Source organism: Pipistrellus hanaki (assembly GCF_964339955.1).
Source record: "Pipistrellus hanaki genome assembly, chromosome: 2".
In the NCBI taxonomy this organism is placed as follows: Eukaryota; Metazoa; Chordata; class Mammalia; order Chiroptera; family Vespertilionidae; genus Pipistrellus; species Pipistrellus hanaki.
Genome location: NC_140504.1, coordinates 157,364,503 through 157,384,649, shown reverse-complemented (window position 1 = coordinate 157,384,649; position 20,147 = coordinate 157,364,503). Strand labels below are relative to the sequence as shown.

At 41.7% G+C, this 20,147-nt stretch overlaps 1 protein-coding gene across 2 annotated transcripts in view; it reads left to right on the top strand.

Annotated features, from left to right (window-relative positions):
* The window catches only part of ROR1 (receptor tyrosine kinase like orphan receptor 1), a 387,013-nt gene that overhangs the window by 345,896 nt on the left and 20,970 nt on the right, over positions 1-20,147 (top strand). For both annotated transcript variants that reach the window (XM_084871367.1, XM_084871366.1), the window contains 3 exons: positions 2,061-2,188; positions 4,678-4,995; positions 7,527-7,772. In XM_084871367.1, the coding sequence (XP_084727493.1) occupies positions 2,061-2,188; positions 4,678-4,995; positions 7,527-7,772 (692 nt within the window). The remainder of the gene's footprint in view (positions 1-2,060; positions 2,189-4,677; positions 4,996-7,526; positions 7,773-20,147) is intronic.

The window sequence follows — 20,147 nt, the reverse complement described above, 5'->3', positions numbered from 1 at the left end:
TTAGTGACTAGGGAGAAGAAAGCAGCTGAGAACTAGTGTCTTAAAGATCAGCCCTATCAAGTTTGTTTTGTTTGTTTTCTCTATTATACTAGGCTCTCTAGATTCCCACACCCAATCCCCACCCCAGGGGGTCCTAGCACCGACTGTAGTGCCTGTTACAAAGCAGGAGCTTAGTAAATAATTGTCCTTAAAAAATAAGCATCCTGTTTGGTGATTGTAGTAATCCTATATAATAAAACGCTAATATGCAAATTGACCAAACAGCAGAATGACCAGTCGCTATGACGGGCACTGACCACCAGGGGGCAGACACTCAACACAGGAGCTGCCCCCTGGTGGCCAGTGCACTGCCACATGGGAAGCACTGCTCAGCCAGAAGCTGGGCTCATGGCTGGTGAGTGCAGCGGCAGTGGCAGGAGCCTCTCCTGACTCTGCAGCAGGCAAACATTCCCCGAGGGGTCCCAGACTGACAGAGGGTGCAGGCCGGGCTGAGGAACCCTCCCCCATTCCAGTGCACTAGTGTCGTGCACCAGGCCTCTAGTTTAATAATAATCACATTACCTCTGTATAGCACTTTTTAAAAGCATTTATACCGCTTGGTAGGCTCCTCGTGAGTTTTGGCCAATAGGGTAGAGAGGCCAACTGTTATCATCTATAGATGTGGCTCAGAGGTTCAGAGATTGCCTAAGGATAGGAGAACGTTAAACCCAGGAAGAGAATTTTGTTTCTCCTGACTTTGGCTTTAAAGTACTTTAACTTAAAAGAAACCAAAGGGGGCCGAAACCAGTTTGGCTCAGTGAATAGAGCATCGGCCTGTGGACTGAAAGGTCCCAGGTTCGATTCCAGACAAGGGCATGTACATTGGTTGCGGGCACATCCCCAGTAGGGGGTGTGCAAAAGGCAGCTGGTTTATGTTTCTCTCTCATTGATGTTTCTAGCTCTCTATCCCTCTCCCTTCCTCTCTGTAAAAAAATCAATAAAATATATTTTTAAAAGAAACCAAAGGGGGAAACTGCTCTTTTGTTCAGAGGATGTATTGATTGTAGCCAGGTTAACAGAAAAGAGGAACACCCTCAGTGAAAGTCCGCTCCTCAGCGTGGAAGGTAGCCTTTGGCTGTGGTCTGCCTCTGAAGCACAGCTGGGCACTCTGTACTCCGGTGTCTGGTTTACCATAGGCCCTTAGAGGAGTTTATGGTCTCTGTCCTTTGGTGCTGAACCTGCCATCTTGGGTCCTGATCTCTAGCTTTTATCTCCAGCCATTTGCCACACCGTCAATAATTGTCTCCCTTTCTAGTGTCTCCTCGTCTTCAGGAAGAACACCCCTCCCACTTTTTTAAAACAAAAATTTTTATTGCAATTGTGAGGTCGCAAACATTTTTTAAAGGTTATATTTTAAGGTTTTAAGGGGTGGTGAAAACAAGGTTTCCATTGACATCTTCTGTAGATTACCTGGGGTTGAGTGACTCATTTGAAATTCTCCAATCCACAATTTGCCCATCCTCTCTCTGCAGCATAGAGATAATGAGTCTTAAGCATCAAGGAGCCTCATAACTGCACTGCCCTCTGGTTTCTTCCCAGCTGCACCCAGCCTCTCACCCCGGGGGGCCACCTAATTGACATATCAGTTAGAGTGGATCTTGTGCAGAATTCGCCCACGCCTTTGTATCAAATGAAGCAGAAATAATCTGTGTTTTAAAAAAACAAAAACTGTAGAACATGTGCCCAGATTTTCAATTCATTTCCTCTTTACTCTTATAACTACTTCATCTTCCAGCCCACCACCAGCTGCGAAAATAAAAGTGTTTTCTCCCATATTTAAGGATGATGTTGTGCTTCGGGATGGCTTTCTGGGGGTGAAGGAAACTTGACCAATGTGACCAACAGATGTTTTAAGCGATGGATGGAACTGAGGAAAAGTCTGATTCCTTAGCTCAGTCTTTAGGATACTATGCTCAACTGCGCCCCCTAGTGACTATTTAGGGCATTGCGCAATCAGATCCAACTATGTCTACGTGTGACCATATATACTGCATCAAGTAATGTCTAAACTCTGTTTTTAGAGATGAATATGAAGAAGATGGATTCTGTCAACCATACAGAGGGATTGCTTGTGCAAGATTTATTGGCAACCGCACTGTCTATATGGAGTCCTTGCACATGCAAGGGGAAATAGAAAATCAGATCACAGGTAGGTAACACCACTGAAATTCTGTTTATACCTTGACTATTGTTCTCACCAATAGTTTTCTTAAGGTCCTCTGTTGTCCAGGGATTAGGCCAGGCACGGGGGTTAGGAACAGGACCATAAAGTAACATGAGATATGATCATTAAAATATTATCAAGATTGACATTAAAATAATTTATTGAAGGTTGCTCATAGAGGAAAAGGAAGCTTTGAAAAGCCTCACATTCATTTAAACACTCAGTAAATATTGCTGAATGTCTTCGATGTACCTGGGCCCTGGGGTATGTGATGGTGTGGGGAATAAGGCCAGTTGTTTATGCCTTCACAGAGCTTACTGTTTGAAAGCCACATCATGTGGACTGAAAGGGAATGAGTATAGAGTCTAGAATTCTGGACTCTAATCCCTAGATCTCCATTACTGTGACTTTAGGGAAATCTTTTACTCTCAGTGAAAATCCCTTTCTTCATCTGTGACATGAATGATGAGGCAAGATGATCATGGAACTCTTCCTGCTCCAGCTCTCTAGAGTTTACCCTTCATTTTTTCTGAATTGAGAGTATCTTAATGGAGATCTAATAGTGAAACACTTTTTAGCACACATGAGTTAGGTAGTGTAGGTTATCTTCTATGAGTTTGCACACCTAGTTCTGGTGCTTAGAGCCACTTTGTACCTATTGGTGTAGTTATTATACCTCTGTGCTATGTACTCCTGCAAGCCATTCAAATTGCCTTTATTAGATTCTACTAAGGTTTCCAGGCTTAGTAAGTAAAAATACAGGACATCCAGTTACATTTGTATTTTAGATAAACAACAGGTCATTTTTTAGAAGAAGGAGGTCCCAAGTGGTTATCTGAAACTAGAGGCCCGGTGCATGAAATTCAGGTCTGAACCGACAGTCAGGCATACCTTTCACAATCGGCTTGCAACCCCTCTCCTGCCTGCCTGCCTGATCACCCCTAACCACTCCCCTGACAGCCTGATTGACACCTAACTGCTCTCCTGCTGGCCCGATTGCCCCCCAACTGCCCTCCCATGCTGGCCTGGTCGCCCCCAACTGCCATCCATCCCCTGCAGGCCCAGTCACCCACAACTGCCTTCCCCTGCTGTCCTGATCACTCCCAACTGCCCTCCCCTCCCAGTCATCTTGTGACCACATGGGGACGGCCATCTTGTGCGAAGATGTAACGATAAATTTGCATATCACCTCTTTACTATATACATAGTAATTCAAATGTAACTGGGTCCCTTGTACTTGATCTGGCAACCCTGGGATTTAAGAGAAGTAAGAACAAACCCAAGGTAGGCACAGCGAACCCCAAAAAGTCCAGGAACTGTGTCCTGTGAGGAATTTGAAGGAGCAAAGAGATGGCTGCAGGAGCTGCTTGACCTGGAGAAGCAACAATAGGAAGATGTAGTTGCCACTTGCTGAAGCCCTCAGGCTTTCAAGGGGAAGGATTCTGGGGAGTAGGGCTGATGGGGAGGAGCTGCTGAAGGCACATTTCAACCTAGTATGAGAAGGTTGAACATACTTTTTTACTAAGTGCTCACGAAAATAATTGGGAGTTCTATTATAAATATTTGGTCACCCGTGTATAAAAATCTTCTGAAACATTTTCAATGGGCATCAGCTTACTGGAAAGTATTACAGTAAAAAAAAAAATCCACTGAACTTTGTTTAACCCTGTATTTCCCAAATTTCTTTGGCTACGGAACCCTAGTTTCTCCAACACTATTAACGTTCTACATAATTATTGTTTGGAGGAACATTCTTTGGGAATCAATGTACCAACAACCTCTTAGGTTGCCTTGTGAGTAAGCCCTTGTCAATGGAGGAATGCCGAGGGAGGCTGGTGCTTGCTTTGTACTTGGAAACCGTGCTGGATCTGAGGTTAGGCTAAGTGACCATTAACATTCCTTAATACTCACTGGAATAACTGAGTTGTGCTCTCTGAGAACTTCTAAGCGAGCTGCCTCCTTTTCGGAAGATGGCATAGAAAGTATTCAAGCCACAAAGAAATTAAACACGTTACCCAAAGTCACCCACCAGCTGAGAGGCGGAACACAGCACAAGTCCTGCACTCGGGCCCAGCCGCCCCATCCCATGCATCCTGCCCGGCAGCTGTCAAATGTTTCAGAAACCTCACCGAACCAATAAAAAGTACCGGAGGAAACACAACGTTCTGTTGCTTTGTAGTAAAAATGAAAAATATATTGTCCTTTAACCTAATTAATTCTTTTTTTATTAGGAAACGGTACATATGTAACTTAATCCTGTGTGTGTTTTTTTAACTTTGTAGTCAAAATTATTTTTTTTTTCAAGCCAGTGAAAGTAAGCTGCTTAGACATCTGACATGAATCTCCTTCTCTTGGCCTTGCCTGTCTGAGCCCAACCGATTCCTTCCAGGGTGTGTGTATATCTGATATTTGTTGGCTAGATAACCACAGATCAACCCCAGCTCTGGGAGTTAATAACTGTGTTTGTTTTCCAGCTGCCTTCACCATGATCGGCACCTCCAGCCACTTATCTGATAAATGTTCCCAGTTTGCCATTCCTTCCCTGTGCCACTACGCCTTCCCTTACTGTGACGAGACGTCTTCCATCCCCAAGCCCCGTGACTTGTGCCGCGATGAATGTGAAATCCTGGAAAACGTCCTGTGTCAAACAGAGTACATTTTTGCAAGATCGAATCCCATGATTCTGATGAGGCTGAAGCTGCCAAACTGTGAAGATCTCCCCCAGCCAGAGAGCCCTGAAGCTGCCAACTGCATCCGGATTGGAATTCCCATGGCGGATCCTATCAATAAAAGTAGGTTCAATCCCTGGCCCTGTTGGGGGTGCATGAGGGAGGCAACCAGTTGATGTAAACACATCAATGTTTCTCTTTCTCCTCTGTCTCTCTCCCCCTCCCTCCCTTCTTTCCACTCTCTCTCTTTAAAAAAAAAAAAAAAAAAAAAAAAAAAAAAAGGTAATGGGAAAAAATATCCTTGGGTAAGGATTAACAAAGATAGATAGATAGATAGATAGATAGATAGATAGATAGATAGATAGATGATAGATAGATAGATAGATAGATAGATAAACAAATGTAGGTGGTAGCCCTGGCTGGTGTGGCTCAGTTGGTGGAAGCATAGTTCCATACACCAAAGGTGGTGGGTTCAATTCCTGGTTAGGGCACATACGCAGGTTGCAGGTTTAGTCCCTGGTTGAACAGGAGGTAACTAATCTCTCTCTCTTTCTCTCCATCCTCTTTCCTCTCTTTAAGATCAATTAAAATAAAAAATAGCCCCTGGCCCTCTGTACTGCCTTGGGGGCCAGCCACACCATGGCACAGTAAAAACTAGAATTCCAACCGCAGTTATGCTTTCTACTAATGATTACCTTCCAATGAGCTAAATATACAACATATGCAGTCTACCTTCAAGTAGCTTCATGAAGATAATAATTTTAAAATATGGTTGCTGGTTCCTCATTGACTTAAAAATAGAATTACCATATGACCCAGCAATGACATTCTTGGGTATATACCCAAAAGAATTGAAAATAGGTGTTCAAACAAAAACTTGTATGCAAGTCTTTGTAACAGCTCTGCTCATAATAACTAAAAAGTGGAAGCAACCCAAATGTTCATAAGTGGATAGACAAATTGTGGTATATCCACATAATGAAATATTACTCATCCATAAAAGCCAATAAGTGTCACTCATCCATAAAAAGGAATAAATATTATTCATCCATAAAAAGGAATAAGGTGAATTATTATTCTACCATAAAAAGGAATAAAATCTTATTACAACGTGACTGAACCTTGGAAACATTATGATAGTGAAAGAAGCCAGACATCACTGTATGATTCCATTTATGTGAAATATCCAGAATAGACGAGTCCATAGAGACAAGAAAACAGATTAGTGGTTGCCAGGGGCTGGGAAAGGGAGTCCAGGGTGGTGGGAAATGATGGCTCAATGTGTATAAGGTTTCCTTTTGGGATGATTTAAGGTTCCAGAAAGAGACAGTGTGGAGGTTGCACACTATTTTGAATGTTCTAACTGCAATCATGGTAAATTTTATGGTAGGTGTAGTGTACCACAATTTTAAAGATATGTATATGGGGCATGCCTCCATCCTCTCTCTATCCTCTTACCACCATCAAGCTAAAGACTGCTCCTCTCTACATTTCCCATTCATCTAGCCTTTTGCACTCCGCTGTCCCCTCTCAGGGGACATCGGAATTCTAGCATATCACTTGGATGTCCCCTCTCAGGGGACATTGCAGTTTATTAGTGATTACGGGGACTTGAGTTATTTCAACGCAACTTTTTGAGACAGGCGTCAAACCACTTATTACTGTCAAACATGCACTAATCAGCCTGCAATGCATATTGGGGAGTGTTTCAAAACTTATCATACTGTACAAAATTATAAACAATAAAATATTGTTTTTTTGCAAATATACATTCCTCGATGTCACCCAATTCATATAAGTCCAATATCATTATAATACGTTACTTGGTTCCAAAATTATACTAAATAATACGAGGGTCTGTAAATGCACATTTCCGCCGCAAAGTAGTGTCGAGAGTAGCTGGTAGCCAATGTCCAGAATGGTTCGGAGTGCAAAGGGCTAGAATTGCACTCATTGATAATTTTTTTTTTCATTCTCTTTTGGTAGTGAATATTACTTTAATAGTTAAATAACTTAATGTATCTAAAATGCTTAGAACGATACTTAGCACACAAAAGGAACAATATCATCAGTATTACTATTATTACTATCACAACTAGGTAGATTTTTTTTATCAGGGATTTTAAGTAACAGCCCCCATGGTCTCATGGGAGGAGTACTTATTCGGACCTGCTCCTCAAGGATGTCCAGTCCCTCAGCACAGAGAGGGCTTAGCTCCTGTGAGAAACGCATCCTGCGCTGCCACTAATAAGCATTCTCTGTGAATTAGCTTCTTGATCGCATGGTTCCTATCTAAGGCCCTCAAGCAGATGCAGAAAGAGCAGCTGAACTTGAACCTTCCCCGAACCATTCCCTAGGAAATTACTCCTATGCCCCAGTTCTGATTTCTTTTCCATGTTCAATATTAAAACTACTTGTGGAGTACTGGTTTTATTCCCGAGGCATAAGCTTTAAATCCTCCCAGGAATGTAGCTGCAAGGCCAGCTGGTGTCCCAGCCCAGCATGCAGGGAAGCCACCTGCAGGGCCCCTGACCAGCAGGGGGGGTGCGGGGGGAGGGCCTTGGCCTTGAGGTTAATGCAGATACTGCTGGCAGGAGCTCCGCACCTCCTCTGTTTCTCCCTCACAGGGTGGGCGTTCCCTTCGTGTTTTTCAGATCACAAGTGCTATAACAGCACGGGCGTGGACTACCGGGGGACCGTCAGCATCACCAAGTCCGGGCGCCAGTGCCAGCCGTGGAACTCCCAGTACCCCCACACCCACACCTTCACCGCCCTCCGCTTCCCAGAGCTGAACGGAGGGCATTCCTACTGCCGCAATCCCGGGAACCAGAAGGAAGCTCCCTGGTGCTTCACCTTGGATGAAAACTTTAAGTCCGACCTGTGTGACATCCCAGCATGTGGTAAATAGCACGCCGATGCCTTTATTGTGGTCCAGCCTGTTTTAGCAGAGCCCCATCCCATCCCCTTTCCTTAGGAGCGTCCTATGAGCGGCAAGGGAGATTCATGGTGTTTCTGTGATCTTGACCTATGGTTCTAGGATAGATAAACCTGTTGTTTCTCCACAAAAATGCCTGTTAGGTACCAAGCAGGGAGTGAACTTGTACTCCTGCAGCCATGGTGTTAGTGGGTGTAATAGGCACCGTCTCTTCAGAGGCACAGAGGAAGCAGCTTGGCACAATCACTCACGTACAAAGACATTTCCCACGTCCAAGTGCACCCACCTTGTAGCACAACAGGTGTATTGGCAGCAGAAAGAGAACTGCTTTCCCTGAGCCCTTGAGAATACCTACAGGGTCGGAGTAATGTATATAGAGCTGTTACTCAGTCACATAAGGCAATTGGTGCATGTACTGCCGAAGTCTAGAAAGAGAATGGGATTCCTACATCAGTTTGTTCCTTTTTCCAGCAAATGCTCGAATGGTTGGAGGAAGAGAATGAAGATGCTGATGGAGCCTGGAGTTTGGTGCTCCTCTGGGACTGATTCATCTTCCTGACCCTGGTTCTCATGGAGAATGTCGGTGGGGCTTCCCAGGCCTCGGGGAGGCAGGAGGTGGGGAGGAGGGGGCCATTCAGGATGTCACTGGCGGGGAGGAACAGCCATAAAACGGAGATGATGATGACCTACCTGAGGGCTGATTGTGAACATAAATGAGTTGTTAACTGAAAAACCCTACAATGTTCTGAAGATAGCAAGTGTTTAATCAATATTATCTATATAAAGAAATCTAGGATGAGTCGTAAACAGTCTGTGTACATAGGGATGCTTGCTTTCAGTTTGCCAAGTCCTGTTGGAGAGCTCACTGTGGAGCAGGGAGGTTGAAAGAGGAATCGAATGTGATTCCCATCACAATTACAATGCGATGTGTATGATACAATGGAAGCTAGCACAAGTGTATGGAACAAAGAAGAGGAAGCTAAAATGCACTAAAGAAGCCCAGAAGAGAAAGCAATACAAATATAAACAAGAACCCTCAGTGATGAAAATTTGAGACACTCTTATTCTATAGTTTTGTTCTTATATGTTACGTGTTACCGTATTGTCTCCTGCAAAATGGTTTCATGGATGGTTAAACATGCCAAGTTTGACAAAGAGGTGACCAGACCCCTTTTGTCACGCTGGGCTTTAAAATGCCTTCACATGCAGCATGAAGAACAAATTATGGAGTTAACTCTTCCAGAACTGCCATTGGAAACTTCAAAGCAAATTATCCTGTATTTTTAAAATGGTTTCCACTTAACAATTTATGACTTACCCTGCATGCTATATTCAACAGGAAAAGAATAACAATAAAATATAGGCTGATGATTACTTAGTTACCCCATCCCTTCTCCTAAACCAGGTAAATTATAAAGATCTGCAAGAGAGACAAGGATACAGGCAGCACTTACTGAGTCTTCCCTTTTTCAGGCATGGTGCTTGAGGCTTCCATAGGCTTTATTTTCGCTCACCCTCACCCTTGCTGCTGAAGAAGCTCAGGCTCAGAGAGCCTCAGAATCACGCAACTAGTTAACGGCAGGTCTGTCTGACTCCATGCTCATCATCTTGCCACTCGGGGCTGTGCTGCTTCAGGATGCTGTTTGTCCTTAAAGAGAAACAATGAGTTATTTTAAAGAAGTAACACATTGTTCATTCCATACTGGGTGAATGCAGTTGTGCTTTAAGTGACTTCAGACCCTTAATTTCCAACTAATATCCATAAGAAATATGGAGGGGATTTGCTCATAAACTGGAAGATTTGTTGATAATGTGATTCAAGCTTTAATACCATTAGTTTAAGTCAAGACTCTAAAGTATCCTGAAGAAGTATTGGTTTTCATTTCAACGGCCTTCCTGAAGTAGTCAGACCAAACACTTGCTCTGAGGGATGAAAGAAATCCTTGTACAGTCTTTCAGAATGTAGACAGAGAGAGAAAGATCACCTGCATTTACAAAATACCTACCATGGGCATACAAGATGCTCCTTGCTTTATATATTCACCTCCATTTAAAACTCAGAACCATACTGGGCAGTGGGTTTATTACCGTATTCCACTGAGGTTCCGGAGGGCTAAAGGAGTTGTCTAAATCACACAACTGATGGGGTTGGACTTTGAACCATTATCTGTTCACATAAGCTCTAACCAAACTCAAAGCTTATGCTCTTTTCCCAGACACTCTACTATCTCCCATTTAAAGATTTTTCAAGAATAAAGACAATAGACTCAACCTCTGGATTCCAGTTTATCGATTCCCATAATATAATATGACATGAGAAAAATGGTCCCTTGCTGATAAAGAAATCTATCACAGTATTACTCAGTGTATTATTAAAGTATTAATCAGTGCAGTGATATTGGAGACTTTCAGAATATTTCTTTCTGAGTATCAATCTGCAGAGAACACAGTTAAAATCCAGAGGACTCGTTAATTCTAGTCATCTGAGAGATAAATTTAGATGAAAGTTAAATCTGGAGATGACAAGGCAGTTTTCACCACTTACAAAAATAATTTGTTTTTCTAAAAAAAGAACATTTTTATTTTATTTTGAAAGAAAACAGTTCCTCTAGAACTCTTCAGGCCAAGCCACAGATACATCCATTAAAGGGACAGGGAGGCTGGGGCCCCCAGGATGAGAATTAAAGAAGTGAGCAGGTCAGCACCAGCTGTTGTAATTGTTCCTCAGTCACCAACCTCTGACAAAATAATCATAAGACAGCCCTACTGTATAACACTTCTTTAGAGCATTTGAATTTTTTTCCTTATTTCATCATTACAAACACCATGAAAGATGTAGTAGGGATTATCTGCCCTCTTTACAATCCCTACTTTATCTTTGCAGGAAAAACAAAGGCCAGGGAAGTTGTAGGACTGACCCATGATCACAAATTAACTCATGGAAACTAGGCCTCCTATCTCTAGGGCCACGCACAGCTCTTTCTTCCATACCAGTGATTCTCACCCAGGGGGAGTTTGCCTGCCAGGGGACAGTTGGCAATGTCTGGATTGTCACAACGGAGTGGGGTTGCCATCTATTGGACAGAGGCCAAGGATGCTGCTAAACATCCCCAGATGCACAGAACAACCCCAGAATTTTCCAGCCCAAATGTCAACAATGGCCAAGGTTGAGAGGAACTATATAATTTACACTGTAGAATATAGTATTATATATTTATTGCATAAATTATATAATTTAAAGTATAGAATAACAATAATATTAAACATCAATTACCATTTATTAAGAGATTGCAATGAGCCAAAGACAGTGCTAGGAGTTTTTTATGCATGATCTTATGTATAGTAGTCCTATAACTCTGTGAGTTGTGTTTTATTTTACCCAAGAAAAGAAAACTGAGACTTAGAAAAGTTAAGTAACTTGTCCACAGCCACAAGGTTAATAAGAAGTGGATCTAGGACTCAAGCCTATAGCCAATCTTTTAAACTCTATGATAGATAGATAGATAGATAGATAGATAGATAGATAGATATTGAGAATAATTTTTCATCTTACAATGAGTTATAAGCATGTGAGACAGATTTGAAATGACTCCTTTTCCACTTCCCTTCCAAATGGGATGGAGTCTCATTCGATGTTCCTATGTTCGTTAGTTAAGTCAAAGTTAAGGAGATTTCAAAATCTCCATGGGGTTTCTCATTTTCCCACTGATAATTTTTGTTTTTGTTTCAACTTAGGAAGGCTAAAAGAGGTATAGGCCTAATTAAATGCAGAATGTGAGCATTGTGGTACTATCTAGAATAAAAGCACCAGAGAATAGGCAGCCACAGAATGTTTTACCCATGAACTTTCACTCTAAGACAGAACATAAAATTAAACACAACCAAATATAGCTGCTATGGATTCTGGGAATTGGCTAGGACTGTGTGCATGTGCCCAGGCAGTGCTTGGAGAGAGGGGAAGAATAGAAGGTAGTTTGGGCAAGACCTGACCTCTCAGCCTTCCAGTCTTTTCTTTCCTGTCCCAGGCATCTAACAATTGGATGTATTATGTATTCAGCCAGTCACTCTTTGAAACCAATATGTGTTGAGCTCCTACTGTGTGTCCGACTTTGTGAACATGCTAGATCAGACCATATGCATGTGTAGCTTACAATCTAGTGGAAGCAGCAGATGAAAGAAATGGGAATCCCATTAAGCATTGTTGTACGGTTCCCAACATTTACGTGTGCTGCTGTTATGTGCTTTGCATTTTAATGATGGCTGCTAGTTGTTGGAAGTTCTTTCTACCAGCATCTGCCCTATGAATTAATTAGGGCTCAAATAAAATATGTTGAAGTAATTGATCCTCCTGACCACAGAATAAAGGAATCATCTCCATTTTACTGATGGTGAAGCTGAGGCAATGTTGTTTCTACTAAAGCCAAGATTCAAACCAGGTCGATAGGACTCCAGGTCTAGTCCTCTGTCCACCATGCCACAAGTACTTACATCTCGATTATGTACAGGAATAAGCATTCCTTTATCATTTTCTTCTTTTCTTTGATCATTATGCACTTCCTAGGTCTTTGAGAAGTTATCCATTGATACTCTTTGCAGCTCTTTGGGTGTAGGAATGGAACTCCATCCACAAAGACATCTACTCTGACAGACCCCAGGGGCTCCACATAGTCTCAGCCCCCACCTCCCCCCCACCACTCAGCAGCTTCACCCCAGCCTCACGTGCTTGCCCTGTTCCCGTTAAGTCCCAGCCCTCCTCCCTTCCCGGCAGCCCAGGTCCCCAGTCCTCGGAGTTGGCCATCTTCCCTGAGATCCTGCCTGCAAACCTTCATTCACTACACTTTCACCTCTAGTCCCTGTGGCCACCTTCCAAGCCAAATACTGTGGGCTGGGTGGAAAGTAAGTCGAAAAAGAAACATTTGCTATGTTCTTTCCAACTGGCACCTAGGCACGCCTCCCAGGTTCACAGTTTCACTGTCGCCCTTATCATTGCTTTTCTACGCAGCTGTGGAAAATGTCTATTTCCCCAAGAGCTCCTTTTGCAGTAACCTGGCAATTTTATGTTGGCTGTATTCTACCATGTGACTTACGTTCCTTCTCTCTCTCTCCCACTAATTGAAATTCCTTGTTTTGTTCTTGAACTGGGTGGGGAGACAGAGCCTCTGTTGGATTGGTGTTCTTATTTTCAATCCTCGGTCCTGTATTTTACTCTAGGTCAAGTCCTGAGACCATGTGTCCAGGCTAGCGCGTCTGATTCACCTCTAAGTAAAGCTTTCTTCCTCCAGCAAACAACCAGCATTCCCAAGCGACAGTAAGGTGTTTACTCCTAAACCAGCTCCGCTGAAGTGCGTCCATTGATAAGAAAAGTAGTGAACCATTTGGCTCCATTTGGAGTTTTCATACCTGGCACGTTGCTTTTGTGTTTCCTTTTAAGTCCTTGCCTTGCAGCCATTTGCCAAAGGGCATGTTGCCCAGTTCTGTGCCTGAATAGCCCTGACTTGTACCATAACCTTACAAGTACCCGCCCTGGGTTCTGCTTTGTCACAAACCATTTTCTACAACGTGGTGGTTTACAGTCCGGGGCAAGGCAGATGTTTTCCAGATTGCGAACACTGCAGTTTTTAACTTGCTCTGTCAGCAGCCTTCTCCCATATTTCATAGAAGACCTGTTGTAAGGCAATTTGTCTTTCAGCCATTTCTTCAAACCGAAATTGAACATTACAGTGAACTGGATGGTGGGGAGGGGGAAAGGAGGAAGGAATAGAGCACTGCTTTGTATAGTTTGAAGCTTTCCGGAAGAGTTATTTTTATACTGCAGAGATTTTCAAGATGTACTTTGGTCTCTGGTCTTTATACATTTTCAACAAAGTAAAGAACAATAGTTATCCAAACCTTGTAACTAAGTCATGTTCCCTAAACACTTTTAACCATAAAATAATTTTAACCGTAAAATAACCACAAAAGTGTTTTTCACTGTCTCCGATATACATTGAGTCTTGACCCCGTATGTCAGCCACTCAAGCAGTGAAGTCTTAGATGCTCTCAGCTCTTTAGGTCAACCACCAGGTCAGTAGGAAGTGCTCCCTGTCATCTTAACCCTTCTTAACCCTTTGAGGGCAGAAATCTTTTTTTTATATATCACCAGACAACCAATTAGACAAACTTTTATTGAAGCTTAAAATTGCGGTGCAGAAATGCATTTCAACCAGGCTAAGTCCAACATCAGCATGAAGAAATGATGGCACCAAAATTTTTCCTCTGCTATCATAACATGTTGGGATTAATTTACAGTTCTCATTTTTCTAGGTTTTGTTTCACACAAATTTGTGCAGTTTTTTATTAAATAAAAATCTTATATCTGTTAGGAAAAAAAATAGACTTCTAGCCAACACATGTCATGAAATCTATTAGGACACCATTCCAGGACAAAATCCACTGTGACCATTGGATCCTCAAAATAGCATTAAAACATTAGGGACTATGTGCTAATTACAAAACCAAACTGATCCATTGATTGAAAGCTTCTTCAATGAATCTTTGAATCAAAAACGTGCTTGAAATAAAAGTCAAAAGTTTTCCAAACTTTTTTTAAAGTGTTCCAACCATTTGATTTCAAACCAAGTAGATTTTATGTTTAGAAACACTAAAAAGAAAGTGTTTTGTTTATAAATATAAAAGGAACAAAAACATCAATGCATCAAGCCAGAAAGAATTTTTTAAAAATTAGGACAAGAAAACAAAATTTTGTCAACTTTGCTGTTTTCTAGGCTGCTTAAATCTCAGAGTATTTGCAAATATACTCTAAGAGCTAAAAAATGCCAACTCTTAAAAGCCTGTATTTCTAGTCACTTCCTGTTGGCCATTTTGGAATTTTGTATGTTACGTTTTATGGTGACAGAATTCAGATACAACACCAGAAGGATTGTTGTTATTGGCTTTGTATCAGTCCAGTTTCTGGCAGGAAGCTAAAGGCACAAATGGAGACTTTTATAAAGAGACTCTTTATAATGGTGGCAGAATTAGGGAAAGCCAATAATGAATGTGCAGAACCCGGGCAAGCAGGAGTGTGAGGCATTACCATCCTAAGCCTGGAAAGTCAAGGGGACGATCAGTTGCCTTACTCCATTGTTGAAGCTAAAGAGAGAGGGCTCTCCAGGACGTGCTGGGACCTCAGGTAGAGGGATGAAGGTAACCTAACCCTCTACAAACCCAGCAAGGAGGGAGTCCTGGAAATAAACACATCAACTATACTCTCTTCTTGCCCGGGGCAGTTCTTCTTATACTGCCAATGCCTCCCATTGGCTGAACCTAACCGGAAGCCAGAGGACAAGGGGGTCCGTTAATACTGTTACACACATTGAGGTCAACCACAGCATAGAGCTGGGCAGACAAGGACTGGAACTGGATATGGTAAGCTCAGGACACTGAGAAAAAATATTCATCGCTAGCTTTAAGTCAGTTGTTTCATAAGAGAGTCAAAGTTTTGCAGGGGGCCTAAATATAGTGCTGTCAACTCAGTTTATAAAATATGGTGTAGCCCTGGCTGGTGTTGCTCTGTAAGTTGGGTGTCGTCCCATGCACCAAAAGGTGTCAGTTCAATTCCCAGTCAAGACATATGCCCAGAATGCAGCTCAATCCCTGGTAGGGAGCTTGCAGTAGGCTGCTGATTGATGTTTTGCTCTCACGTAGATGTCTCTCCCTCTCTCCCTCTCCTTTACTCTTTCTCTAAAAATCAAATTTTTTTAAACTTTAAAAATAAAAGAAACCATGGTATATTATTCAACTTTATAAGAGAAGAAAATCCTGTCACATACAACAACATGGATAAATCTTGAGGACATCATACTGAGTAAAAAAAAAAAGCCCATCATAAACAAATGCCATGTGATTTCATTTATATAAAATTAGAGGCCCAGTGCACAAATTCATGCACTGATAGTGTCCAACCAGCCCGCCCCGATTGGGACCAGCCATGGGGAGGGGACACAGGAGGTTGGCCAGACAGCCCTATCCCTGATTAGGGTTGAGGGGGCAATCAGGGCCATGGTGCGCATCAAAGCAACCGGTCATTCCAGTAGTTCTGGTGTTCCGGTCGCTTGGCTTTTGTATATATAAATATCTAAGGTAGTCAAATTTATAAAAACAGAAAGTAGAATAATGGTTGCCAGGGCCTGGAGGGGAGGGGAAATGAGGAGTTGTTCAATGAGTATAGAAATTATGTTTTCAGGATGAAAAAGTTTTAGAAATCGGTTGTACAACAATGTGAATGTACTTAACACCACTGTTTACTTCAAAATAGTTAAGATGATAAGTTTTTTTTATATGCCTTTACTATAATTTAAAGTTTTTAAATTAAAAAGGAAAGATTAGCCCAACTCTTTCCTTTTATAGCGGAGAAAACTGAGGCCCTGGGAATTTTAGAAACTTCTAGCGAACTCAGGTAGACTCCAGTTATTGAGATTTTTCTCAATGTTCACAAATGTGTTAATTTCCTCCTAGTTATTGCGATTAAAACATTTTCTGCAGAGAAAAAAATTTAATTGTTGTGTATGGCCTATCAGAGCCCCTTTTTAAGAATTCATTTGAGAATGCATAAGGTAATAGATCACCTACTTAATATTCCCATCATTAAATTGAGAGCACAAATGGCTGGGCCCAGCATCCCACTGAAGGCCCAAATACCATGGTTTTCTATTTGGCTTCCAGACACCTGCTTAAATATCAATAACACAGGCCCCTATCTGATAACAACCAGCATATTTTATAGTTTCCAACCAATAATTGGTAGCAATTTCTATTCACTTTTTGTGGTTTTAATTTTTTTTTCAAAACAAAATCATAATTGAACTTATTTAATTTCCTTCAAATTCTGAGTTCCTGTAAGATTTCTTCCTACCTTTGCCATGCTGCAAATCTGAGCACTTTCTTGTTTTAACTCAAAAGTAGTATCCCAGATGAGGTTTCATTTTATAGAAGTACTTCTTGAATAAGAAATCATGTGTACCTTGTTTTAGCCCAGGAATAAGAAAGGAGTATTTTCTCTCTTTTATTTAATTACTAATCAAAGTATTGAATATCATTGTAAAAATAAAAGAGGAATGTCAGATGTAAACTGTGATACCAAATTGATTTTTAAAAGGAAATTAATCATGTGATCCAGACTAAATTGTTGGTTCCAGAAATCCCAAGGATTAACTTGATGTAACTAATATGTGCATTTCGCTTTTAAGCAGTTATTCCAAAGTATTAATAAAAACCTTCACCGTTCTAATTTTCTTTGCAATGCACTGGAGGTGTCCGTTACCCTTTAAAGTGCATAGTAAGAACAATGTCCATTGTTCTAATGTGATTCTTTTTCATGTATGATCTCTGCTGGAGACTAGCCCTCATTGAGAAGGAGCCTTGGACTCTTAAGGAGATGATAAAAAGCAATTTCCTATAGCATGTTAACTTTTATTAGTAATATAATTTATAAAGCATGGAAGTATTGATGGCAGACAGGCTTGCATTCCAACCCAGACGTGAACTCTTTCTAGTTTTGTCAAATTATCTGTTCTTTCTCGGCCTCCATTTCTCTGTGTGTAAAATCAAGATAACACCCAGCACTGGGTTAAAATGACGAATAAAAATGCTAGGACATTTCAAAGAGGTTGGGCAAATGTGTGCTTTCTAACTTTCCATGAGTAACATTAGTTTGTTCTGAGGAATGTTTTTCTATACATTTTTCTCTGAGCCAGACACCGACTCTCTCCTTCTGGCCAAATGCAGAGAGCTGTGTGGGAAAGTGAGCCTGTTGTATGGTAGACTTACAATGGGCCCGAAGCTGCTTTCTGTCACTTCCAACTCGACCGCGTATTGTTCTGCTTGATTATTTCACTTGGCAAGAAGACCTTGTGCTCGCTTGCATATCCTCCACGAACCCGAAGGAGCCAAGTGTGACTGTGCTCAAAGAATTCAGCTTCTTGAAGTCTGCTCTGTGGCAGACCTACAGGGGGATTTGTCCCAGACCTCTCATTTACAGTCAGAGGCGCTCTGAGAATAATCTGATACGGAATGTACAGAATAGACTCCTTTGTTTGCCAGACAGGTGAGAGCCCTGCTTCCCCTTGTTGCGAAAACTCCGGGCCAGAAAAAATGACGAGCGCTACGTTAGGACTAAATGAGCTGGGTTTCTTTTGTAACTGTTACCCTCATAATGATTTCACTGGAAATCCAAGAAAAACAAGAGGGATTTCTCCCTTTGTGGTACTGACAAATATGAAAGTGTTGTATAATATTAACGATAATCATAGCATCCCACAACTGTGTGGCAGTTTTCAATCTCCCGAGGTTCTTACGTGAACGTTATCTCTTACGTGAACCAAGTAAGCCTGAACAAGGGAGGAGATGGAGGTCAGAGAGATGGATTCTTGCTTACGGTTATTTAAAATTCCCAGTCCAAAGCTTTTCTCCCTGCATCCTTTCCTATTCTAAGCGTAAGGGGTAAAGACTGAGGGATTGATTTGTAACTGGTACAGAATAGATACTTTCAATGATACTTCAGTTATTATTTATATCAATTCTATGAAATAGGTATTAACATTGCCATTTTGCAGGTGGGTTTGTTCAGAGAGGCTAAGTGCCTTCCGGAGGTTATGTAGATAATGACAAAGGCAGTCTGCAGAGTTTCTGACTCTAAAACATACATGTCCTTTATTCTGCTACACTCGTGGTCGGCAGACTGCGGCTCGAGAGCCATATGCGGCTCTTTGGCCCCTTGAGTGTGGCTCTTCCACAAAATACCACGGCCTGGGCGAGTCTACTTTGAAGAAGTGGCATTAGAAGTTTAAGTTTAAAAAATTTGGCTCTAAAAAGAAATTTCAATCGTTGTACTGTTGATATTTGGCTCTGTTGGCTAATGAGTTTGCCAACCACTGTGCTACAGTGCTTCTAAAGAGGATAGCTGGATAGATGATCGAGACCTGTCTATCTATCTGTCTGTCTATCTGTAGCCTCCCAGAGATGCCTGGGTTATCTGTTTACTTGCTACGGTGTGTACAGTGGGGAGTTCTAAAGTAGCATGTCCGGCAAAGCTTCGGTTGTTATTCCACACATGTGAGGCCTCCCTTGTCCTTCCTACTTCCGTGAAGCAAGAAACCCTACCATGAGAAAACAGGTGCACAACAGCAGCCATTCTCAAATTGTTGGCAGTGTGGTGTGGTGGCTAGAGCAGGAGCTGTGGCACAACACCACGGGTGGGTGGGGGAGGGGTGTCCCAGCCTTTGAATTACTAGCTGCATGTCCTTGGGCAAGTTACTGAACCACTCTGCCCTTCAGCTCCTCGCCTGTAACAATGGAGATCATGATGGCACCTGACTCCTGGGATGGGTTATGAGGGTAAAACGAATGAGTTCATAAAAAGTGCTTAGAACAGGGCTTGGTCCCTGTCCATCATAATAGCTAACATGACTTTGTGCCAGTAGAAGATACTCAATAAATATTAAGACTTAGTTTTTAACTGATTTTTACCCCTCCCCAAGCCCCTCTGAAGGTTAACCCATAGAGCACAGTCCCATCACCCAGATTAGGGTACCCCTTCTTAACTTCTTGACTTGAGTCTGTTTATGTGGAGAGAAAATGATGTGATTAATTAGCACTCTATCTCACTGAACCACAGGTTCCCAAAGAAGGTACATGCAAGTGTATTCCCATTTACATGTACGAGGGAAACTCACTATTTATGAGGATTTTCAGGGTCTCTTCACCACTGTATTCATGCTTCCCTTATAGCATTGCCAACAACATTCTGTATTTATCTTTTCTCTGTTTTCCTTACTAGCCCATGAGTTCCTTGAAGGCAAAGGACGTGTTGAATTTTGTATTCCCGGACCCTAAAAAGAGTGCTTGTCACTAGTCGCTTTGGTTTATTGACGTACTGAACAAGTGGGAGGATGAGTGAATGGATGCCTGGTTAATCCTTTTGTTAAGTAAATAGTCATCTGAATTTTGTGTCAATCTTTATTGTCACACTTGGGATTTTCTTAAGCAAGATAATTGATGAGGTTATTGGTGATCAGGGCCTGTATGATGCAACCCCTATAAAAGCTGTCTCATAATTCTTATTTACTTTATCAGTCAAATAATTAGTTAATAATAATATATGCCCAAAGTACTTAGTTATTTTGTTGTTGTTGTTGTTGTTTTAAAGTGCTTAGTTTTAAAGACCAGGCTCAACCCGATAAAAAGAAATGTATGCCTCAGGTCCTTCTCTTCTATGTATTACCTTCTTTTCCAAGCAGCAGTAGGTACAGTGGGTGTATAAGATTTCAAAAGTACATTTCCAAGTGTTAGCGCTCATAATTAC